The sequence below is a fragment of the Phalaenopsis equestris genome, unplaced genomic scaffold, assembly GCF_001263595.1.
Source record: "Phalaenopsis equestris unplaced genomic scaffold, ASM126359v1 Scaffold000140, whole genome shotgun sequence".
In the NCBI taxonomy this organism is placed as follows: Eukaryota; Viridiplantae; Streptophyta; class Magnoliopsida; order Asparagales; family Orchidaceae; genus Phalaenopsis; species Phalaenopsis equestris.
Window position 1 is genome coordinate 1,201,044 of NW_018164582.1, and position 26,587 is coordinate 1,227,630.

At 36.3% G+C, this 26,587-nt stretch overlaps 1 protein-coding gene across 1 annotated transcript in view; it reads left to right on the forward strand.

The window, feature by feature from the left end:
- Positions 1-26,587, forward strand: part of LOC110021729 (structural maintenance of chromosomes protein 4) — a 99,780-nt gene that overhangs the window by 42,240 nt on the left and 30,953 nt on the right. The window contains 10 exon segments of the mRNA XM_020720341.1: positions 17,042-17,347; positions 17,422-17,598; positions 17,991-18,074; positions 18,151-18,360; positions 18,464-18,553; positions 18,632-18,753; positions 19,076-19,231; positions 19,310-19,417; positions 19,481-19,589; positions 19,730-19,864. Of these exon segments, the coding sequence (XP_020576000.1) occupies positions 17,042-17,347; positions 17,422-17,598; positions 17,991-18,074; positions 18,151-18,360; positions 18,464-18,553; positions 18,632-18,753; positions 19,076-19,231; positions 19,310-19,417; positions 19,481-19,589; positions 19,730-19,864 (1,497 nt within the window).

Consider the following 26,587-nt stretch of genomic DNA (forward strand, 5'->3'; position numbering starts at 1 on the left):
GGAATTATCTTGGATGTCTACAGTGGTTATGAGTTTGAGGAGTTGACATCAGATACATGTACACCCCAGATAAGCGAGATGCATATTTTTCAAATGTATAGATTCCCTCCTGTGTTGTCCCGAAGGAATTAGTTATGTTTATTGCTTTTTTTTCCATTTTATGGGATATCTTGCTTCTTAAGATATTTTTTTGGAATTTATTCATTGGAATAAGAAGAAAATATATTGTATTCTATTCTTATTTTTTTTTTGACTTGGTGTAAGAAACACACTTCCATATTTTCAAATTTTCAAATAAAAATACACCTTTCAGGTTGCCTCTTACTCCTTTTGTAAACTATGTATCCTCCAATATTCCTCTTTTTCAATGCTTAAACCTGAAAAAACTATTTAGACTAGCATAATGAGTTAGCTAAACGGAAGTAGAACTCGAATCATTTTTTTCATCATAATCAATAGTGAAATGTTGATATCACATCGCTTTGCAATCTACAACCCCAGTGTCCTACCAGTTGGCTCTACTAGGCTTACAAGCACCTACTCTGCTAGATGTGATTCACTAGGCTTACAAGCACTTACTCTGCTAGATCGTAGTGTTTGTTTGTCGTTTTTCTTATTTTGAAAAGTCTTGTTGTAACCTATTGGAATTTCAGTAATGATATTTCTGTTTCTTTTTTTATTGTGGTTTGGGCTTTTCCTCCGGTATCAATTATTGAGTTCTTAATAGAACTTCAATCATTTGTTTAATCATACTTAAGGGATCTTATAGTATTTCTTTCCAAAAGCACATGCATTCATCAGTGTTTAGCCTAAGATTGTGGAAATAATGAAATCTTGATATTGCATCACTTTGTGATCTACAAACCCCAGTGACCTTCCAGTTGGCTCTACCAGGCTTACAAGTACCTACATTGCTAGATGTAATTCATCAATCATTTGATTAGCCACCCACTCTTATCTTTCCTATCTAATCTGCTAACCATCAATTCTTGGTGTAGGATGATTTTTAAATCTGAAATTGATTTTAGTTAGTTATGTTAATTGTTTTTTTCCATTTATGGGATATATTTCTTCTTTAGATATTGTTTCGAATTTATTCATTGGAATAAGAAGAAAATATATTGTATTTTACTCTTTTTTTTTTGGTTTGGTGTAAGAAACACACTTCCATATTTTCAATTTTTCAAATAAAAATACACCTTTCAGGTTGCCTCTCACACCTTTTTTTAACATTATATCTTCAAATATTCTTCTTAATCAAAGCTTAAACCTGAAAAATATATTTAAGCTAACATAATGAGTTATTTAAAAATAACTCAGGAGCAATCACATTTCTAAAAAACAGCCACCCAAGAAAAAGAGAAATATGAATGCTAATCTTTCATATTTCTTTCTAAAAAATCATATAATAATCTAATATATTCATGATGTTTATTCATATGTCATAAATTTAGTTTTAATTATATTTTATATGCTTAACATTCGCATTGGTCTCAGGAGCACTGTCAAAACATAACTTTACACATCTATGGTCGATATTATCCCATCTACACAGTGGTTAACGATCTAAACATCACAATTATCTGAAGTAGTAAGCTGCCTACTCGCCCCTGATTGATATTCTTCCGCAGGCACAACGACTATTGATCTAAACATCACAATTGTTTGGATTGATAGGAAAATATTTATGCACGCGGGTCCTATGACTCTCATTGCCTATATCATCAGGGTGTGAACTCTTAACATTCACATACAAACATACATATAAAATCTTTTGGCTCACATCGAACTTTCGTGTATGATAATAATCTATTTCATGTTCTTATATCATGCATTCTTTTCTTATGAAATATTTTTCCTCTTATTTATTGATGAATAAATGTAATTTTATTATATATATAAGTCATGAAATAAAATGATATATGCACGTTTACTAAAATTCTAAATGTCAAACAATAATGTGACATATATAAGTGATCATGCAATAAACTAACATGCTTATCTCTACTAGAACTTAAGTCGTACAATAATTTGATATATTTCTAAACTAGATTGTTATGCAACTATATTTAACATTCATACTTACTCTAATGTGCAATTATTTGTCATGCTTAACTTTCATATCATGCTAATATTGCATATTTTTTCTATCTAACAATATGAATAATCTTTTGTAATTTGAATTTAAGTGAACTAGAGCATACATGAAATCAAACTTAGATTTTGAAATAAAGAGCATTCCTGAAATTTAAGAATATAATCACTCACCTCAATCTTTAGTATATTTATTTTTTAGCTCAATCATTCATTTCTCTATATCGTCAATCTTTTACTAATTTCAATTCTGAATAGCCTTCTTCCATACTTTCTAATATAATAAATTTAATAACAATAATTTAACTAATTGTATCATTAATTCTAATAATAATATAAGCCTTAACAGTTACCTTATAAGTTTTCAAATCGATCTCCTCCCTTACTAAAATTTTTTTGTCAGTCTCCCTAACCTCAATTAACCTAATTTTATATTAACATGTTAAATATACATTAATTTAATATGGATAAAATATTAATAAACAAATCTAGCCCAAAAATTTACCTGAACTTGCAACATATGGTTTTAATAGGCTTCGTGTCTCCATTTCACACCCACGATCTTCATCTTCCTTTATACAGAAAATTTGTGTCACCTTACCCCACAAATTCAAGACTTTAATGTTATTGATTTTGATTTTAAATGCACTTAAATGTAACATTTAAATGATAAACTTAACTATATATGTGCCACTTATCCTGGCCTGTTGATTGACATCCACGGTATAAGTCCCCTCAGGTTGGGGGATCGAATCCCCTCTGACACAATTGACCTTAAGGAGGCGACACTCGAATTGTTAGGCATATTAAGCGTGGTCGGAGGCTCGTATAATAGCCTCTGACCATTCCTTTTCGAGTATAATAGCCTCTGACATAGTTAACCTGGTAGGAAGAATGTCATCTTTTTTACAGAAGCTGAAGGTATTCAACTTGCTTCCTCATTTCGTCTGAATTTGGTTGGAAATTTTTATATTGTCATCCCAAAATAAAGCTCATTTGCAAAGAATTGGAATTTATGCACCTTATTAGAGAATGAAAAATTGGACTATTAGATGTGAGACATTCTTATTCAAATTAGTAATGAAGACGATTACATGCGCTTATTTGCTAGAAAGATAATATGAATTGATAACAGAGCAATGAAGATTCTGAAATGGTCTATGAATTTTGACTCACAGACGGAACCACCAATCATTCCGATTTGGATTTGTCTCTCTGGTACGAAATTTCATTATTTTTCTCAAAAAGTATTGTACTCTATTGCCTCAGATTATGGAAAGTCACTCAACACGACATTTCTACTTTTGATCTGTCCCGTCATTCTGAAGCCAGAGTACTTTTTGAAAGAGACACAACTTCATCCGTTTTTGAGAAAATTTGGTTGGGCACACAATACCATAGATATTGGCGAGATTGAACCTTTTTCGTCCTATTGTTCGAACTGTCGTATGTTCAGACACTCCAGTTCTCAATGTCACCATCTACACCCCCAACTCAGAGCAAAAAAGCAAACTGCTCCGCTAGAAGCTCTAATTCCATCTCCTCTTCATAAACTCTCAATTTTTGACACTATTGATCATCAGAAGGATATCCCGGATGACATCACTATCCATGCAGACAATATGACAACTATTCAATCCGCAGTTTTAGCTCCCTCATCTTTGGAACCTCTTATCCTGGGGGAGAGGGAGTTTCTTCAGACTCCGCCTGCCCTAAAACCTGTCACTAATAATACAGGTGGGAATATTTCTTCTCCTTCACTACCGCCTTATCAGGTCTAAAAGACGTTAATATTACTCAGGCTCATGAGGATCAAGACGTGCAACAATCTACACCTGTCCGACAACCTTTGGAATCTACTGATCAGATAAGTCAATCATCGGATGAGGAATAACATGTTTACACATATAGGAGGAAGAAGAAGAATGAAAATCTACTTGAGCTCAGTAATCTAATGAATGATATTTTGGTTACTACGGAGAATGGTACACACATTATTAATTTGTTAGCCAACCTGAGAACTAGAGGCAGGAGGACTAAAACAGGATATCTCTAACACTTTTTGTGTCCTTTTGTGGCTTTTTGTTTTTTTACATTTATGTATCTTTGTTTTTTCTAGTTTTGCGTGTGTTGTATTGTATGAGTTGAGCTTTCTTTTAGACCATCTCATACAAATTATTTGTATTTTTTCGTATTAATATATTTGCCCTCGGACTTTTTCTAAAAATATATATATTGGGATTGGGTGGTTCTTCGTTTTCGCTCTGTTAGGGTTTCTGCTCATTGCGAATCCTAGCTCAAAACACGTCTTTTTTTTGCTCTTTTTGATTCTTTTTATCTTTGTCATCGGCTCTGACTGGCGGAGGAGCTCGCGTCGTCTGCTTCGAGCCTGCTTTGCCCATGTTTCGTCGTTTTTCGAGCTGCTCGTCTGCTACGTCAAAGCCGCTCAACTGCTCCGCCAAAGTTTCTCCTCGACTACTCGCGTCCCGTTCGCAGACGGCAAGCTGCGCCATTTGCTGTAGGTGAAGCACGCTAATGGCCTCAGGGCTTTCCTACATTGCCGCCCATTGCCGCCCTCGCCAGCGATAACCCCGCCAAACCCTCCTATGTTACAGTAGTTCACAAACGCAACTCCTCTTTCCACATCGCAGATAGTCCGATATTCTCGCAGATGTACCATGATTCTCTTGCAGGATATGAAGATTGCAATTTTATAAAAAAAGTAGAGAATAAAGCGGGCAAACTAGTAATATTCTTCTTGGACGCTGAAATTTCAACTTGTGCAGGAAAATACAAATTTACACCTGTTGGAAAGTTCCATTTAGATTGCCATAAGATGAAGATTATCAGAAGTTTTTTGAAATTTTCAAACTGGTTGGGGATTGACAGGTGGGTCTTTTCGACGGAAGACATGATATGATACAACTGAGCGTAGAATAAGATTACACAAGGATTTTCTTATAGAAATTAATCAGAACCGAGGGCAAACATATGAAATTGCTCAAATGGACCCTTAATTTTGATCCCAGTCAAGAACCCCCAATTGCGTCTATCTGGTTCTCATTACCTGAACTCAAGCTTCAATTGTTTGACCTACTTATGTTGTATGCAATTGGGACTATCCTTGTGAAATCGTTGCGTGTAGACTTACATATGGTTCATTTTTTAAGGATCTCTAGTGCAATGATTTTGATTAAAAGAAATATTACAGTACCAAATGTTGAAGAAGTCTGGCTTGGTCTGCTCACAATGGTTATTGACAAAAAATTATTATAGAACAAAAACCTTACTACTGCAAGCACTGCAAGATGTTTGTACACCCGCAGGAGAAATGTTTCATATTGCACTCACAATTGAGAACCAATAATCAAAAGCAGGAACATGCTATTAGTGCACTCCATGTGCCTGAATGCGTTCTAAGCAAACCTGATGACAACCAACCTGAGGAGGGAATCACCACAAGAGAGGAGTTGATGTCTGCCCCTGGGATCCCTTCTCTTGACCATACTACAACAGATAATGTTCGGACCGAAAATCAGGATATCCCCGCAGCTCTTATTCAGGAAGCATTAGATGCAGGGGTTACAATTCACACTTCACATACACTGGAACCTATCGCTGTAGCAACGACTGCTTTTTCTTCTACTGCGGTTCTAATGTTTAATCAGACCGAGGATCACGTTAGCCAGTCTTCACATGAAGAATGACATGTTTACCCTTCTCGGCGGAAGAAGGCTGAGGGCACACTCCAACTTAGAAACTTAATGAATGATACTTTGGTTATTCCTGGTTATGACACGACTTTTCAAAGCTTGTTTATCTGGCTCCGCTCCTAAATCTAGAGGAAGAGACATGACTAAACTGACTTGTTCCTAGCTACTTGTTTTCTGCATGTTTAAATTTTTTTTTTTGAGTCTATCTGTATTTTTTTGTTGGGTATTACTGTATTTGATATCGTATGGGTAGGTGCCTCTATTGGGCCCTCTCATACAACCTTTATGTATTCTTTCTATTTCAATTGTCTTATGTCTCAGTTGGAAATTCAATCAGGTGAGAAAAATTTACGTACGTAAGACGTACGTAGGCAGCGCTGCGTACGTCAATGAGGTTATTCAGAGGGTATTGAGGGGTTATATCCGCGTTATATACCCTATAACCTTCCTGTAACGTACCTGTAACCTTCAAATATATGAAGATAGAACACAGAACTTACTGGAAGGTATATGTAGGTTACATGTAAGTTACAAGGAGTGTACATAGGGTATAATGCAGATATAACCCTCCAATACCCTCTGAATAACTTCCCTGATGTATGCAACGCAGATATTTCTCCAATCAGACACGAGAACGTTTTTCTTCCTGTTCTTCCTTTGTCTTCGATCGCGTGTCGACCAATCACAGTACGCTTGCCTCGCTCTTTCTATCCTCAACTCAAAGAACTTTCTTGAACGACACAGCGCGCGAGCCGCTTTTTTCCCTTCCTTCAATTGTTTTGAAAATTACTCTCCTCCTTTCAGGGCCTCACACTTTCTTCCTCATTCGACTTCTTCTTCCTTTGGATTTTATGTTTTGCACAATCCTCTTCCTCTCTTGGTTCATGTGTAAGCAATACTGCCACAAGCCATAATCTTTCTTCTCCTTCATGCGAGACACATCAGTGCTGACTCTTGCTCGCCTCCTGCACAGACACACCTGCTATGGAGTCGACACTGCAAGCAGGTAATCCCATGCCTCTTCTCCTTCACACTCAAGAACTCCTTGGCAGCATCATCTTCCCCTCTTCATTCTCCTTGGTTTTTTTTTCTCGCCCTCACTTCTTTTGTCTCGTTCTTTCTATGTCGCTTGGTTCGAAGGGTGGGGGATATACGACTCTTAAGTCATAACCAATGAGTTACTTCTGTTCGATAATTAACATTTTTTATCATTCTTATTATTAAATTTCATTTATTACACCCTTTTTTTGTGTAAAAGAGTTCATAGTCAACATTATTGATGGGTAAAACACTGCAAGTAGTTGGCATTTGTTCTCTTAGTTTATAAGCTTTCTTGCAACTTATTATGGATATGTAAAATTACCATTGATATAAACTATTAATTAATTTTCTTTGAACGTGAATTCCATGACAAGGATTGGAGAAGGATAACCGGCAAGATGAAAGAAAATATTAGCCTTTGCCACTTAAATTTGGAAAGTAATTGTAAAAGATGAGAATATGTTCATTTTATTTTTTCCTCTAAAGCACAATCTTATTGTGGCCTTTTTTTCATATCATCCAATTGTTGTGTATTTAGAAATCATTTTCCTTTTCATCAACACAGATTTTATGATTTTTTGTGCGAAATTTGTTAATTATTTAAACACTTTGATCTTTCTACCCAAAAAAAATCCTTACGGAGTTTATTAGCTTTTGCATTTATTTACTTATGTGGCCACATATCGAGTAAATAATTTCTTGACTGCTAAATTGTTTTTTATTTTTAGTTGATGATCGCACTAGCAGCAACTTGGATCTTTCTAATAAAATACAACTTTGAATTGGTTTTATTTTCTAGAAATTCTTCTTTTTAATAAAAAACCAATTTAATACTCACGTTAAACTTCTTAGATTTTACGATGGGAAATAATATTTTCATTTCGTTCTTTAGGAATGCCTCCTTGAATTAGAAATTAATATTGAAAAAAATTGTATGCATATCCCTCAACAAAATGAAATAGCAAAAATGATTTTTTTTTTTTTTGGAGATTACTCGGTTCATTATGATCATGAGTAATATTTCAAAATATTATTAAGGCAAGGTTATTCCTGTTGTTGCATTTCTTATTAATATTATCTTATTAACAATTTTAAGTTCAAAACTCCTTTGCCAAATTTTCACTCAAGAATTTGATAGCAACGAGATATGTTTCTACTGGATTTATGGCAGAAATATTAGATTATATTCCGCAGGTACCAAATCAAAATGATATAATTCCGAATATATAAAAAATAAACACCTACCATTCAAGAGGTAGTCAATCTCTCCCGAACCCTAACCATAAGATTTAAGACAACATTCACGCATAACATATGCCCTAAACATATTAAACCCATTAATACCCCACAAAAAATAACTAAAAATGATTGAATTGCCCATTAATTTTTTTGCCTAACATAATTTTTAAAATTATTTGGCAGACGATGTGATTGGCGTCGCTCTAAAATTATTCCCCTTCTAAAAAGACATCGTTCTCAAGATGAAAGAGATAAGATTATTGCTGGATCAAGTTGTATGACTCCCAAGTGACGCCATAATTTGACAATCATTTTCATTTAATTAAACGCTTCTTTCTCACATTTTGATTCCTGGCGCACCTCTTTTAACTCAGGTGGCTTCAAGACCTCGAAAGTGCTCTATGCATAAGCACAATTTTTTGGTGTAAGCATATTCCTGTTGTGCAAAATTTCTCTTAATATTTGATCAATTGCAGAACTCGTACTGATTCCCACTGTTCAAGTGCCTTCGATGACATCAATAATTGCTTTAATTATAGGACTTGTCTATAGATACTATAGCATGTCCCTTGCTTGCTCGAAAACATGCTTCACACCGTTAACCCAATCCATGATAAAATTTTCAGACATCGTAATCATCCACTTTCTATATGTATGACGCAAAATTATCCAATTTTCTGCAATTAGTTAAACTTTGTATTCCCCAAAATTATCATTTAAGACACTTCTATAACTTCCATTATGAACAACAATAATAGTTTCTGGATCATTGGAACATGTCATTGACGGGTCTTTTAAGTTTTATGAAGTTTAAGTTCCATCGCCTGAATTTGATAACCTCATCTTCTACCAAAGGATTCAACCAGCTCTTTTAGCACTGAATTGAAACTCTAGGTTCAGTAGTAGGGCACACACTGATGGGATAAACCCTCGACTTTAGGATTTTTTTATGCCTGTGTTCCCTTCGAGTTGGAAATTTTCGTGGCAACTCGAAATCTTCTGCAAATTATTGTAGGAGTTGTTGGATCAATGCTAGAATTTCTGTCAACTTCGTGTTATCTGTCTCTTTCATGCTGTACAACTCGATTAAGAATCTCAACATCACTTCCAATTTTGCTCTAACCATGGTCTTGAGTGTCTCGAAGGTATTGCACGAAACAGGGTTACTGTGAAACATCTCAATCTCGTCTCCCTCCTGGAACTTCTTTGTTAGGAGTTTCCAATTCATTTTAGTCTGCCCTAAGCACAATAACCATTTCATACCTAATATCATGTTAGTGCTCCCAAAATCCAAGGGAAGAAAAATCTCCTTCGCCTGAATAACTTGCAATTTTAAATTTACCCTTCACAAACTCTCTTGCTCTTCTCCTATCCCGTCACTATCATAACTCGAAAACTTCTCCTGTCAACTATCTTAATCCTTAATTGCTTCACTACTCAAGTAGAATTAAGTTGTGGGTGGCCCCACCATCTACCAATATCACTGCGTTCTGCTCTTTGATTAATCCATGAAGTTTTATGGTGTGGTTACATCACTACGTTCTGCTCTTTGATTAATCTCTGAAGTTTTATAGTGTGTTTCGATGTTAACCCCACCACCGAGTTCAATGAGACGCCTGTCACATCCAAGTGAGGGTGTTTCTCTGCTTTAACATCCTTTTTTTTTTCGTCCCTTGCCTTCTCATCACAAACTACTCGAACTTGTATGGTCTGATCATTGCAACGTTATCCCGGGATAAACTTCTCGTCATATCGAAAACATACCCCTTGGCTTGCTTCTCTTGGATTTATGTCTTTGTAAGACATATGAATGTCACCTTTGGTCTTGCACCATTATTTTTATCCCACAGAGTTCTCCCCCTTGAGTTCCACAATTTGTGTTTTTGGTATTGCCATGGTTGTAGCATTCCGGTAGGGAGCTTCACTTGTGTTGCTCCTGTTATCCCCTTCAATTGCATTTTTATCTTCAATCAACTGCGCTAATTTTATTGTTTCCTACAATCCTCCCTATCTCTTCTGACTAAATACTTCTTGAATCTCTGACTTTAACCACTTCATGAAGTTCCCTTCTAGCACTAGTTCCGATATCTCTCTGAAATGATTGGACATCATTCCAAAATTTTTCCTATAATCTATGAAGGACCTTTCCCTAACCAATGCAAAACACTGCTTGTGTAAATTCCCTATTCATGTGGTATTGAAACAAAAGAATCAGTTTTTGAGTTATTCATATCTTATGCTTGGTTGACGTTGTTCTCTCTATAGATCTATCCTTTCCAAACACAGAGCTTTCACCATCGGTTTTTCTTCCTCTGTCATCCTATTAATGACAGAGTATCTCTCCATGCGTTAAACCCAACCATTGACATCCTCTCCTTCAAGGATCGGGTTATTCAACTTAATTATGTGTGAGTCTCCCAAATTTCTATGACCGAAGTTTTTTATATCCATGTAGCGGGATTTGAGTTCCCTTTTTTAAACTATTTTGATTTCTCTTCTTTCATAAGTCCGATTCACACCACAATTTGCTTGCTCGTCCCCAGAGTCCTAAATCCACCAGGAAGGCTGCACGACAAAAAGCACTAGCGCTTTTAAATATAGCCCTCAACTGGGGTCCCACCCACCGCTATTCTCTTTTACAGATCGCAATACTTTGAATAGTCTTCTCCAACACTTAATCAGACGTCATCCCACTCCACATGAAACACTATTCCTTCCAAATGCTACAACTCGAGTTTGATCTTGTTTCCTTAGCTCGATCCCGCCACTTTAGATTCGCCTAAGGAGGCGACTTTGCTCTAATGCCTCGTGAATCCTTCTAATTGCTTCCGCTCACGCTTACTCCAAATGCCATCCCTCTATCCCATGGCAGGTGGTGATTGGGCTATTAATGATTTGATTTAGAGCCGAGCTGGGGTCGGGTCGATCGACTTGAAATTAGCTCAAATTAATTTAGTGCAACTTGAAATTAGCTCGTGGTCGTTATATTTCATTTCAAGCCGAGTTGGTTCAAAATTGAATCGAGCTCAATCAGGCTTAAAATCGAAATTAGTTGGTTCAAATTAAGTTATTTGGATCCTTTTCAGCTCGACACAAAATTGAAATTGACCGGCTCAAATTGAGTTATTCAGATCCGTTCCAGCTTGAAATTTGCTTGTGACTTGTTATATTCAATTAAGTTAGCATTATTTATAATTTTTTAAAATAAAAACATTACGAGCCAATTTCAAGTTAGCTCAAGCAGATCCATTATATGACTCGAAATGTGCTCGAAAAAATTTCAATACAAAATTTTGGCTCATAGTTCGGATTGTTTATTTTGATCCGATCTTGATCCAAGCCGAAACTCGAATCGATTTTCAAGTGATTAATGATCTTCGAGCTAAATTCATAACGCGAAGTGATGGTGGGTTTGTGTGAAACTACGCAGTCTTTTTCATCATTTCTTTTTGGGCTGTAAATCTGCCATCTATGGACAAGAATTGCCTCTTTATGGACAAGAAATACTCCCCCATTCTAGATCTTATTTGGCTCACCTCTCTGTCTAATTTCTCCTTCTGAGCATATATTTTCTTGGCAGCTATTACTCTCGATCCCGTAGTTGACTTTCTATGTAACTCCAATCGTGAGTGTATCGTGAGGTTCGGTCACAAAGGCAACACCACAGGGCTTCCCATCTAGCTTGAATTGCGGCTATATCGCGAGGTTCAATCATGAAGGCAACTGTTGATCAGGTCATTGTTTTACTAGCTAGCTGGAGTCACAATTGTATCGTGAACTTTCGTCACAAATGCGAGTCGCGATTCCGTCATTGGCTTCCAAGCTAGCTCGAATCTCGGTTGTTGCATGGTTTAATCATGAACGCGACACAATGACGATTTCAAAATGATACGAGGCGGATCAACGGGAATGCGAATGACAAAGATTTCTGACAGAGCGGGAGCCTCGAATGCACTGATACCAATTTGATATGAACAAGACAAGTTTCAAGAGAAATTAGGGAAAAAATAATAGATTTTAATCCGCTGGCGCCAAATCAAAATAATACAATCCCGAATACATAAAACTAAACATCTGAAATCTGAGGCAATCTCTCCCATGCCCTAACCTTAAGATTCAAGACAACAATCACACTTAAACATAATCTTAAACATATTAAGCCGTATTTATATCCCATACTAATGACTAAAAAAATGACTAAATTTTTATTTTAGTCTTGTGCCTAATATAAATTTTTAAATTATTTGGCAGACAACGTCGTAGGCATTGGTCTAAAAGAATCCTAGCTGCAGACATATCTCTATAATTCCTCTCAAGGTGTTCAAGTGCTCTACTTTTGTGTATATTTCTCATTTTCAAGGAAAATAAAGTAGATCAAAAAGGTTTAAAATGTATTTTTATTGGCCACTTTGTTCACTAATATGGTTACAAATGTTATTCTCCTCGCTAGGGTTGTTAATGATCTGATTTTGAGCAGAGCCAAGATCGACTCAAAATCGGGTTGGATCAAATTTGATCCAAAATTTTGACTTGTAGGTTTATTTATTTCGAGATCTCAATCTGAGTCAAAATTCAAATCAATTACCGAGCGATTAACAATTTTCCAGCTAAATTCGTTAAATTCATAACTCAAACATTATTATGGCTGTTAATAATCTGATTTCGAGCCAAGCTACGGTCGACTTGAGGAATATTCGATCCAAAATTTTTGCTCATTGCTCGGCTCATTTATTTCAATTCGAGCCAAAATTCAAATATTTTATCGGCGATTAATGAAATTTGAGTTAAATTCACAGCTCTTCGGCAAACGTAAAACTATATTACACCCCTGTGGATGTAATCTTGTTTGAAAGGCAATCATTTACATTCTTGGGAGAATATCTAATCTCTCCTTGAATTTTAGTTTTACAGTTATAGAAGTTATATTTTTTTTTCTCAACCTACTTCTCTACGAAATCTTCTTGAGTCACAACCACCAAAATTCAGTCCTTCAAATTCTTTAAGGGATTGTTTATTCTAGCCAATTTAAAATTCAACTAACAAGGTAGAACAAAGCATTTATCCATAACCAAATTGAATTTCTAACTTGAGACTTAATGATGTTTCAAAAGACAAGGTAATATCAGTTTCGAAGATGATCTAAAAATTTCCATTGTCACTCTTAGGAAAAGTTTAAGAACATTTGTGAATTGTTCGATCAAGCATCATATTTCTCATGACAAATTTTCTTCTAAGTTATTGGCATTTATGGGAAATCTTTTAAGCTTGGAAATTTGAAATATTTTTCGAGGTGATTTGAAATGTAGTTTATGCAGAAATTCAGGCCCTTGGGAGAATTGGTATTGGAAGTTTCAAATACTTGCTAAAGGTAAGAAAATTTAGATTGATAAACAATGTCAAAGTAGACGAATTATCTTTTCAGAATTATTTATCCCATTCGTTGTGGTAAACATTTCAATGTTTTTTTTTTACAAATTGAGATTCACCATTATGTCATAATCCAACCCGAGAGTTGGAATTAACTACGATCGATATGTACGGTTAGACGGTGGAACTAAGTTTTCTATATTAATTTACTATTGAACAAATAAAAGAGCTACTTTTCAAAGTAAATTAAAGCAGTTTATCTTATTATTGGTCGTCCACACACTGTAACTATTTTCCTCTCTATTGTTCATATTTTAATCACTTAATTAAGCATGTAATGTTAGTTTAAACAATAGTAAGCTAAACAACGTTAGCGAATACTCATACTTCTAAATTACAGTAATACAATACAAAAGAAAAAAAAATACATACCAGTTAAGTTTTTAATAAATTAATATTATTATTTAATGATATTCAATGAATATTACTATATCAATAGTATATCTATATCATTCTATATTTGTATAAATATCACAGGAGCACCGTCTAAAAATTATATCACTGAATGTATTTCAATATCATTATCGTTTCCCAGTTACGTATACGTTAAATTAGCATTCACACACTCATACCATAAAAAGTCACTTCATCATAGTCAGTAATGCACATACAAACATTATAAAAAAATCACTATTTATTAAAATAATAATTCATTTTCATTTGCATAACAGACAATATATTTATAAATCTTTCAATATTTATTATAATTTAAATAATGTCGTGCACACATATCATTCTTACAATATGAATAAAAATTTATTAGAATTCAAAATCTTGAATTTGGAGTATTTTCAATATAACTATTTGCAATACTAGTAAATGCATTTGATTTAGAAGAAATAAAATATTACCATAGAATAAGAACATGAATATTCTCCTTGATTTCACTTTATGAAATGACTTTTTCAAATTCTTTTATTCTTTCTTCTTTAATTCCTTACTAAAATTTGTTTGGTTGATAAGTTTGATCATCCTTTCTTTTAATTCCACTGCTCGTCAAAATTAATCACGACATTAATTCATGAATTTTTTTTTATTAGTCATATATATGATTAAAGCATGCAATTATAAAATCATGCCTTTCTTCACCCTGTCTTTCGCTTATGAACCAAACTGAATATATTCTTGAGCACTTGCTTTTCTATTTAATCACTAAAATAATTTCTAAAAATATTAATAAAACTTAATAGTAATTAATTTAATTAACTAATTTATATAAATATAGACATTAATATTACTTACCTTATACACTCAACGCCTCCCTTACTCGTACGTGCATGAGCTTCTGCTTGAAGCCACATTATTTTATTCTCTATTTGAACCTACATGAAGCTCGTACACAAACATACTTCGTGTGCGGCTCGACTTGGACAAAATGCAGTGAGCCGAACTTCTTCCTCTTCCTTCCCACACTAAATTTGAGAGCCACTCCTTTCTCCTTGGGCTTTGGCTCCCTTCTTCCTCATGTTATTTGCTCTGCACTCGACTCGGCATCTTGCTTCAACCCAACAACGAAAATCTTTGACGCCAACTCTTCTTCTTGCGCCGTCCTCCTCTCCTTCGCATGCCGCTCGACTCCCAGGTAAGTACATCTCACCTCTGCCACCTTCAAGCACATATCTTTATTGGGCGAAAGTAACTTTCGGCTTCCCGACCTGCCCTCGTTTCCTCTCTCCCTTACTCAGCTTTTCGTTTCCTATGCCTCTTTTTAGCTCTTGGATTCCTCTCCCCTGGTAACAACAATGGGACACTACACACTCCTAAATGTAAAATGTCTTCCTAAATGAGAATTTATATGATAAAGCTATATGCTAATATCTATTTGATTTGATATTAAGAGCAAACTGATTAAAGCCTGCAAACTCAAGAAATTCATATATGGCTTAAAATAATCACTGAGAGCTTGACTTGACAAATCACCATGGTAATTAGAAGGCATGTCTATTCTCAAGGACTGTCTAGCCACACTTTATTTACCAAAAATCATTTTAAAGTAAATTTTTTATCATGATTTTTTTATGTAGATGACATCATCTTCTTGTAGGGTCATGAAAGGCAACAACTAAAATGTGTTCTTATCAAAGAATTTGAACTCAAGGATGTCGGGCATTTTAAAATATTTTATTGGCAAGAAATTAATATGATCAACCAAGTGAGCATCCGTTTCATAGAAGTACATATTGAACTTACTATAAAAAATTGTTATTCTTGAATGTAAACCAGATATTGGATATAATAAAGAAGCTGTGAGTGAAGAAGATTCAACCTCGATTGACAAAGGAAGGCTTTCACGATTAACTCACACTTAGACTTGATATTTTCTTTTTTGTTAGTGTTATTAGTCGGTTTATGAATAAATCTAGGAAGAAGCACCCTGATATAATATACTTATTAATATATCTCAAAAGGGTACCTGTAAATGGGTTATTCTTCAGAATAATGGGACTAGCATAGGTATTAAAATCTTCATTGATGTTGACTAGGTTGGATTTGCAATAGGTGAAAAGCCACATTTTTGTTATTGTTCATTTATATGGGAAATTTATTTACATGGAGAAGCTACAAAATTATTTTTGGCAGCTTGGAGGAGTGCTTAACTCTTGAAATTTTTTTGTTAAGCTATAAATAATTCCATGATGAACATATGATAATGAGGATTGACAACCAAGCTATTATTACAATGGCTTATAAAGTCCATCATGATTAAAATAAGCATGTTGAAATTAATAAACACTTTATAAATAAGAAATTTGATAATGGAAACATTCAAACAAATTTTACTTTAGCAAAACTTTAGATTGTTGATAACTTATGAAAACTTTTTATCAATTACATTTGGATAACTTTACCACCAAGCTAAAATTGATCAACTTATATTTCCTTCTTAAGGGGGAGTATGAAAATTTTTATTTTGCTCTACCTTTGAAATCTTTAGCACCAATAATCTTCCAGCTGGCTTCCCCAGCTATGCACGCACCTCCTTTGGCAGATGTAATGCCCTTCAGTCGTGTGTTCTGCCAACTTGGCTATTGATGACAATCTTAACTTGTATAAGCCGTTTGCTTAGTATTTTTTATCCGCTCTTCCCATGAATAAGAAAATAATTAGTATTTTTCTTTTTTTTTAATGAGAATCCTTCTATATATACTCGAGTGATGGCTCCCATAGTGTAGCATTTTGTTCTCTATGATACTTAGCTCCCATCTTGCAGTTAATATATTGCTTTAGTATTATTTTTCATAGTTTAAATTATTATGTATTGAAGTGTTATATGTTTTATCCCAACAAAGCCATGATGTTTTGTCCTCTTGGTGAATTTTCTCAGGATATTTCAGTAGTGATCCAAAATTTTATGACCAATGGTTACACTAAAAGATGCCTAATGTTTAGGTGTTCTGCTTTGTCATACTTGATGGATCTTGCAACGAGCAACCAGGACGTTTCATCTTGCATTAACATAGCCTTTTGTGGCTTTCCATATATATATTGAAAAATTGATTTTGAAGAACGCCCTTAATATCTTTCAGGCTACTAGGATTGCATATGGCGATGATAGAGAATTTCGCCGTGTTGTGACCCTTGAGGGTGCATTATTCGAAAAGTCTGGTACAATGAGTGGTGGTGGAAGCAAGCCACGAGGTGGCAAGATGGGAACATCAATCAAAATGAGTGTTTCTAGTGATGCTATCATTGCTGCCAAAAAAGAATATTCTGAGCTTGAGGATGAGCTAAAAAGCTTGCGTCAGAGGATCAATGATGCTGCAAAACGTTATCATACCTGTGAAAAAGCTGAATCTCATCTTGAACTGGAACTAGCAAAGAGTCAAAAAGAGGTTAAAATTGTTGATTTAATGTTTACTTCGTGGTGCTTTCATGTTAATGTTGTGTTAGTTCTCCTTTCAAACAGGTGGACAGTTTTGCTACTCAATATGATTACATAGAAAAGCAGCTTGATGCCTTGAAGGCTGCTGCAGAACCAAAAAATGATGAGCTGAGTAGGCTTAAGGAGTTAGAAGATATTATATCTTCAGAGGAGAAGGAAGTGAACAAACTTTCCAAATGCTCTAATAAACTTAAAGATCAAGTAAGTAGTTTTGCGTGAATCTTCATCTTCTTGTTCCTTAAAATCTGTGATGTGCACTATTGAGTCGGATTTAGATTTTTCGTCATCATCACTATGAGGCTTTTACCTCAGTAAAATGGAGTCTCATGAATCCACCGATCAGGGTTGCAAACATGAAATATTGTTGCTTATTGATTTTTTTTTCTTGAAATCTAGTTTATGGAAGTTCAGGTCATCCTCTTTCTTTGTTGGTCTTCACTTGCTAGAAAATGTTCCAAGCCCATTCCACATTCGTTGGTTTGCCTTATGCACCTCTTGCTTTGATAAGACTCAACTCAAAATAATGGCATCCATATCTTTAATAGTAGATTGGATGTATACTTATGTTCCTCTGCTTATTTTTGTGCTCAAAGGCTATGGAACTTCAGAATAAGATAGAAAACGCTGGTGGTGAAACACTTAAAATTCAGAAACTGAAGGTCTCAAAAATCCAATCTGTAAGTGAATATTTATGTTGCTATCTAGGGTTTTTACTCCTTTTCTTTTCCTAATGTTTTTGATTCTAAATCTTAGGACATTGACAAAGCTGGCAGTGAGGTCAACCGGTTGAAGGTTAAGATAGCTGCTGGTGATAAAATGACAAAGAAATTGATCAAGTCTATTGAAGAGTTGAAGAAAGAGAAAGAAACTCTAATTGATGAGAAGGAAAAAATGGAAGCTTCTTTTAAAATAATAGAGCAAAAGGCATTTGAGGTCGAAGAAAATTATAAAAATACTCAAGCGGTACTTCATATTTACTTTTGTGTTTCTTCGCTGGATTTCATGGTAGCTATCATCTTGCATTGTCATGCTGGTTACTAGTTATTGATGCTTCAATACCTTTCAGCTCATTGACAAGCACAAGGATGTTTTAGATGAAGCAAAGGCTGAATATAATAAATTAAAGAAAGGCTTGGATGTGCTGCGCGCAGCTGAGGTTTTTTCTTACCTTGTTTAAATCCACATTTTGTTTTTTCTCAACAGGTGAATGACTGTTTCTTTGCAATGCCAACAGGTTGACAATGATTATAAATTACAAGACATTAAAAAGGTATTGAAAGAGTGGGAAATGAAGGTAAAGGGTTTCAAGAAGAGACTTGATGATATTGTCAAGGATTTTGGAAAACAGTTGGATCAGTAAGCCAATTAACTTTTTGGGGCATTTACATACGCACTAACCAATTCTTATTTATTTACATTTCTGACACCCAAACTTTAATTTTAACATTTATACCTTTATAAAACATCAACAGTACCCCTATTTTAACTTTTAAAAGTGAGATACACCTTTCATGCATAGACAAGGTGTCATATATGTAAAAATTGAAGTTTAGATGTTGGATATGTAAAGACATATTAATTGAGTGGTATGCATGGAAATCTACTAAAGTATTTTTTGTTTGCTTATTTATCTTTTGGCTAAATCTATTTAGAAAATTGAATGATGTAAACGTCCCAGGATGCAAAGTGATGCTATTGATCCAGACAAGCTTCAAGCAACTCTCACTGATGTCTCATCGTGTGATGTTTTCGATCTCAAAAGAGCAACAGAAATGGTGGCATTGTTAGAAGCTCAGTTGAAAGACATGAGCCCCAACCTGGATTCGATTTCTGAGTATGCATAAGAAATTGAATGCAAAGTTCGAATTTTTTTTGCTTTTGAAATATCTTGACGTTGCAGTCATCTTTACAGATACCGGAAAAAGGTGCTATTATATAATGAACGTGTGCAAGAGCTAAATGCTGCAACTCAGGAACGGGATGATCTTAAAAAACTGTATGATGGGTTGAGGAAGAAAAGGTTAGTAGAAATTTAGTATGGATTCCAAACTTTTTTTGTAATTTGAAGAGCTTTCTTTAGTAGGACTATATATTAGAACATGCTGTTGATTTTCTTTTCTTTTTTTTTTTTTTGCAGTGAGTTTATGACAGGATTCAACATTATATCACTAAAGTTGAAAGAAATGTACCAGGTTTTACTACTGGAATATTCTGAAAAGTATTTGTTGATATGTAATTATTTATGCAGGCTTTTGTTCATTTTCAATTTAGTTGCAAAACGCCTGCCACTGGTGCATGTAGCTTCAAATAAATCATGAATATTTCCTTGCAGATGATCACTTTGGGAGGTGATGCTGAACTAGAGCTCGTTGATTCTCTTGATCCCTTCGCCGAGGGCGTAGTTTTCAGCGTGAGGCCCCCAAAGAAGAGCTGGAAGAATATTGCCAACTTATCTGGCGGTGAGAAGGTAAGTTTAAGTCCTTTTGCATTAATAGTGTGGTAAGTTGTTCAATGTACATGCTATTCTGAAATGAGTAACCTTTTTAATTATTTTTTATTTTTATATTGGTGTCTGTTCTGCATATTTCCAGTACTGCTTGGCTAATTTTTTTTAAAAAAATATGCATAATTGTTTTTTTTTCAGTAAGCTGAACTGCATAATCTTTCGAAAAGTTGCATAATCCTTAGGAAAAGTTGTTAGCAGTGACGACAAATTTTGCCAATGCATCATTTAGTGACACATCGTGGCTCCTTATTTTATAAAAATGCCTGCCTTTTTTTTAATTTTATTTTTGTTAGCAGTAATTAGTTATTATTATTTCTTTTACTTTCTTCTTTTGGTCGAGAACATTATAGCTATATATTTATCCCGAAGATTGTGCTAGGCTCATCTGTTTGAATAAGTTAAGAGGGAAAATGTAATCGTAAATTTTTAAGAGATGCTTGGGGTCATCTTGGAAGCCAAGAGCATTTTCATTGTCTTCAATGAATTCAACTTGTTAGCCCTTGCAAGTATGAATCCACTAATAAGTTTGAGAATTGATATTAAGCCAGGTTACCAATTATCTTTTTCTTCTTTCTTGGAAACCTCATATTTTTCTCATTTCAAATGCTCGAAGCTCTGTAAGTAAAAAAGTATGTGTCTGTATGCAACAATAACATTACTACCCTTCCAAGAAGTAATAGGGGAAGAAATATAATTCGCTGTATTGTTGAAGTCGAAGTGTTTATGCAATCTTACCTATATGTTCTGCATGATTATACTTGAGAAAAATATGAGAAACAATTTTAGAATGAAACTTGAAAATCCAAAACTATTTAGAGGGAAATTTATTCAACTTAAAGAGGATATACTTTGTAATTTCTCAAGGAAAGACAACCCAACTAATATAGTGGAATTGATGGGAAAGATTAACTTCCTGATTCACAAACCGAAAATTATAAAGAGTTATTTGGACCTTTGTAACTAGAGCTGAGATGTAAGCCGTGACGATTCCGCTATTGGAACGAGAATGGTAAAGATACTTAACATTGAATCTTTTCCTTTTCATTAATCTAACTTGGAGAATCTCATGAAGAATAATGAATGTTTTTCATAGTTCTTCATTTGTAGGAATCATTCTTTTTTGGTAATTTCACTAACCAGTTGTAACAAATTGAGATGTGACTTTGCAATTTGGGTTCCAAGCAATTTGAAGCAAGTCTTTGTAAACAATTGATAATGGGGATATCTTGAATCCATTTTTTATTCTGAAACCTAACAAACCATTGTTAACTTTCCAAAAGATTAAGAGAGAAGGGTTGAATGATTCTCTTAATCATTTCGACACTTGAGCAGTGAAGATGTGATACCGGAACTAATTAGAAAAACAAAAGAAACACACAACAAACTTTTATTAATTTAGAGAGAGGGTTACAACATAAAACAACAAAAAATAACAACATACAACATGAACGAGACAAGCAAACATCCCTAAACCTAGACCCTAAACCTTAAACCCTAAATCCTGAACCCAAGAGCTGGACAACAGGTTATGGTACATGGAAGGGCTGGTTGGATGTTGGTAGGAAGTCTGGGAAGCTGGATAACAAGGTTATGCCTCAGGGAAGGGTCGGTTGGGTACTAGGAGGAAGGGTAGGGTCTGCTGGGTATAGGGAGGAAGTCTGGGAAGCTAGATAGCAAGGTTATGCCATAGGGAAGGCGAGCTGAGTGCTGGGAGGAAGTCTGGACTGTTGGACAACACGATTTTGTTGTTAGGAGAGGGCAGTTGTGTGTTGGGATGTAGGACTGTTAAGACAGCTTGTTGTTCGACTTGTTAAGAAGCTTGTGCTCGACTCTTTTGCTAAGTTAACGAGCTGAACACAAACAACACGAACAAATGTTTGTTCGTTTGTGCTCAGCTCATTTTTCCTCGAAATACTACTAATCAATATATATATATATATAGTAGTATTTTTAAAAAACGTAATTGACTACAAGGCTATAAAGATCTATAACCAATTATAAGTATTAATTAAGAAAATAGAATAAAATTTATTAAATTAGATTCAAATGATGTTTTAATACAAACAACTTTGTTCGTCAACGGCTCGTGTTCGGCTCTCTAAGCAAACAAGTCGAACACGAACACACTTTTTGAGCTCGAAATATAAACGAGCCGAACATGTTCGACTCGTTTACTCCTTTAGTTAGGGAAGATGAAAATGGAAGATACATATCCACCTCGGAGTAGGATACAATCAGAGCAGTATCACCTCCTCAAAAAAGAGAAAATAACTCCACTGTCGGTCAACTTTTCGATTGATTATGTGAAAATATGAATATGAAAATAATTTTTGAAATTTAATTTAATATAATAAGAGGTATATAGTTTAGGTTTTGAAAGGTTTAGGTTTTGAAAGTAGTATTAGGTTTTGAAAGTAGTATGTTTTATGTGAAAATATGAATACAAATAGATCTCATTCGTCCAATAATTTGCATAATCGTGCCTGACACCATGAATACTACACATTCCAAGAGAAAAGTGTAACCCCGATAATAGTCCCAATCCTGCAAACTAAGAGATTTGTGACATCCATTTGGTCTCCGAACCTTTTATATATGACCGACAAATTCCCCTATTTAATAGAAAGATTAAATATGGTTTATTTTACCTGGGTTTCAAGTTCCCTATAGAGGCAAGCCCCTATAGTTAATTACATCTCAAGTGACGAGAATCACTTGAGAAAAATCTCGATAATGATCAGTGATTCTAGTCTTCAAGAATTCAAAGTTCAGGTTTTCAAGGTAGGACGTGGAAAAGCAAGTGAGAGTGACTCAAATAGGAACAGTTATTTCAGGAGTCTAAAGGAAGGAACAGCTAGGAGATGTCATAGATCCTGAGGAGAAACATCAGTGACATCCCAGACTATCCTACGATGTGGCTACATTTTTGGAGACGACGTTAATTAAGTGTTTGATCCTGTCAGTTTTATTATTTGGGACTTAAACTTGCATAATGTCTGATTATGCAAATAACCCACAGAGATATGAGGGTTTGCGTCGTACTCGGAACCTAAGTCGAGTTAGGACTTACGCTGCACAACATGATTGTACAGATGCCTAAAAAGAAAGTGTGAGGATTTACGTCACGCTAGGCGAGCTACCTCGAAACCTTATGGGTTGTTTAAAGTAGGAAAGGTCAGTTGGTGCAGACTCGTTCTGCTGTTGTAGAGTGGCGACCATCTCCACCTGTAGTTCGCTCCAAACTCATTGTCGTGCTACCCACGAAGTTGCTCCGAGCTCCTCGTCGCTGTAACAGTCCTAAAGTCTAAAGCTCAAACAATTTTATCAGGTGGGTTTCAATGTCTCAATTTGGTTGTCAATGGGGGGTTCAAGTTGATTAGAGCGCCACCGGTTAGGATCCCACGATTCCCTCCTTCTGGTATCACTATTTTCTTTTAAACTTAGTTTAAACGAGTTATGAAACCCATTTAAACCGGGGAGATCTCGTTAGCAACCGTGGGTTACCTCCTCCGAGGGACTCCCGTAAGTTCGAAAGAACGTGTTATTTTTGTTTTTTTTGTTTTTATTTTCAAAAAAGTTGTTTAATTTTTAAAAATTATTTTGTTTTGAAAGTGAGATTGTATTCAGTACCTGGATGACGTGTTAAAGCAACAATAATTGCAATAAAGAAACAACAACAAATAAAATGTACCTGCGTACGTGACATATCTACTGCTGTTATCCCTGTTGCATGTTCAACTCACAAAACACAATATAATTTGCAGGAAATTTAAATAAATTGCAGAGAACAGTTGAACAAGTTGTAACAATAACAAGAAACTCATAGGAGGTGATCCTAAGGCCTCCTACAACTCTTTACTGTGACTAGCGAGCTAGTATGGTGATCCTACGATCTCCTACGGCTCCGGTAAGCAGCTAGCAAATGTATACGGTGATCCTACAACTCCGGATAACAGCTAGGAACTTCGAATAACACTTGTATGAGTTCCTATGAACCCAAACAACAAAGGGCAGCACCTATACGTCTTCCTACGAATCCGAACAGAGGTGGGCAGCAACGAAATGGCTTCCAAATGAACCCAAATCGTGGTAGACATCTCCTACGTGGTTTCTTACGAACCCAAATCGTGGTAGACGACTACTAGGAGGTTTCCTACGAACCCAAATCATGGTGGGCAACTCCTCGGTGGCTTCCTACGAACCCAAATCATGGTGGGCAACTTCTCAGTGGCTTCCTACGAACCCAAATCGTGATAGACGACTACTAGGAGGTTTCCTACGACACTGGGCAGCAAATAGAGGCATTGGACAACGGTCCTACAGCTCTTACACCTCGGGGCAGCAACTAGTAGGTTTGTGCGGCGATCCTATGACCTTCTACAACTTCCAAACACTCCTAACAGCCTTTAATTAGGAATGGGCAGCAGTCTTATATCTCAAACAGCTCCCAAACGACAAATTTAAAGCCCAAACAGCACTCCCAAGGCTTTTCTAAGCTTCCAACAGCCCTCCTAAGGCTCCAACAGCACTCCTACGGCCCCCAAATGCTCCAAACAGCCCTTAATTAGCAATGGGCAGCAGTTTTACATCTCATAAAGCTCCCAAACGACAAATTCAAAGCCCAAATAACACTCCCAAGCCTTTTCGAAGCTTCCAACAGCCCTCCCAAGGCTCCAACAGCACTCCTACGGCCCCCAAATGCTCCAAACAGCCCTTAATTAGCAATGGGCAGCAGTTTACAGCATTCCTACAACACCGGGCAACGGCTAGAAGCATTGAACAGCACCCTACAGCGTCCCTACGACACCGGGCAGCGGCTAGGAACTTCAAACAGCAACTCTATGGTTTCCTACGACACCGGGCAACAACTAACACTTCAAATCATTAATTTCAGCACATCACAACTCTCCAAATAATTAATTTCAGCACATCACAGCACTCTTACAGCACTGTACAGTGATTGACAACTTCAAACAACATTTAAATGGAACACAAAATCCTCCAAAACAATGATTAACACAGTTTCCAAATGATGGGTTGAGTTCCACCAAAAGAGCGACTAAAACTGTCCCAAATGAGGGGTTTAATTCCACCAAAACAGCGATTAAAACAGTCCCCAAATGATGAGTTTAGTTCCACCAAAACAGCGATTAAAACATTCCCCTGTGTAGCCGCTATCAATAGTTGTAGTATCTAAGGAGAATAGTCACATGGTTCCTACTCCAAACACTGAAGTATTCTAAATGCGTCTAGGGCAAGTTCTGCAAATTCAACCCAATCATAACAATAGCTATTCAAGATTAAGATTGCATCACATAGAACTAAAATTTCCATAAAAAGCAGCAGGTAGAGAATATGGATGCATGTGTATAATTCTTTCTTGACTAAAGAAAATAAACTGAATTGTAAGCATATGAGTGCAAGAGTTTCGGCCTTCCTGCTAAATTCTAATCGAGAGAGAACAGTAACCAACTTCAATTTTATTCTTCTTCAAAATTAAAGTATCTATGTGAAAGAAAACAAAGTTTAAAACGAGAAGTTTGGACTTGTACCGAAAAATTAGATCACACAGTAACATAAGCCTCTCCTGCGTGAAGAAGAGGGAGTTCGGGCAGACTCTTTTGTTCGCAGAAAAGGAGCTGGGGCCAAACAGGGGAGGAAGAAGGCGAGCAGGAAGCTTTCTGCGATGAGGGAGCCGATCAGGGTATGATCGAACGAATCCAAGGAGGAGAGAAACGAGCCTTCCTGTTCGCAGAGGTGGAGCAGGTGAGCGGAGGAGCGGGTAGGAGCAGACGAAGGCGTCGAGCAGGAGGCGGGATCGAGCGGGAGGCGGAATCGAGCTGGATGGCTTCGGTGCGGGAGACGGGCCGAGCGGCTTTCAGCGGGCGATCGTGCGGGAGGCGGGCGCTCGAGCGGGAAGCGGGATCGAGCGGCTCGTCTGTCGCGCACGAGAGGGAGGAGGCGGGGAGTGCGAGCAGGAATCTTCGGCACAGTGGGGAGTGCGAGCAGGGATCTTCGGCGCAAGGAGGAGGCGAGCTTCCTGATTGCAGCGACCGGAATGGGAAAATTGAGCGGAACGCCAACGGAAGAGAAGAGCTCCGGGCAGGCAGAGGAAGTCGACCCCGAAGGAAGGAGCCATCCCTTCCTTTTTAGAATTGGAGCGGGGCAATAGCCGTTACTCTGGAACGATTGGGCGCGATTGGCGGGGAAATAAATAGTTTCCAAATGCAGGGGGAGATTAATTGGAAATAATTAACACCTGGATAATTTTAATTAAGACAAAAATTAAATAATCTATTTGAATTTTAAAATTTGAATTTCAAATCCAGGTGAGCTGGTGCCTAGCCCGTGTTCAGCCCGAGTCCAGCCTGAATCAAACCCGAGTCGGACCTGAGTTGAGCCCGGGAAAAAAGGGCATCGATATCTGTGCAGTTCGCGCGAGTGTGGAACCACAACAATATGGGTGTCATTTCCAGCTAAAATAGACGTTCCAGATGCGTCGGCGTAGTCCGTTTCATCATCCGGGGTCGTCCGAACAAGTTTGCCGGCGGACGAGTCAAATCATGTTAAAGTCGTGTGTGGCGCAATGAGTACGCAAAATGCGGCGTTATCGAGCGTTCGAGTCGCGAAAGGGTTCCCTAGGGGCTGCTTCTTATTAATGTAGGAACTCCACTCAAGACTCAT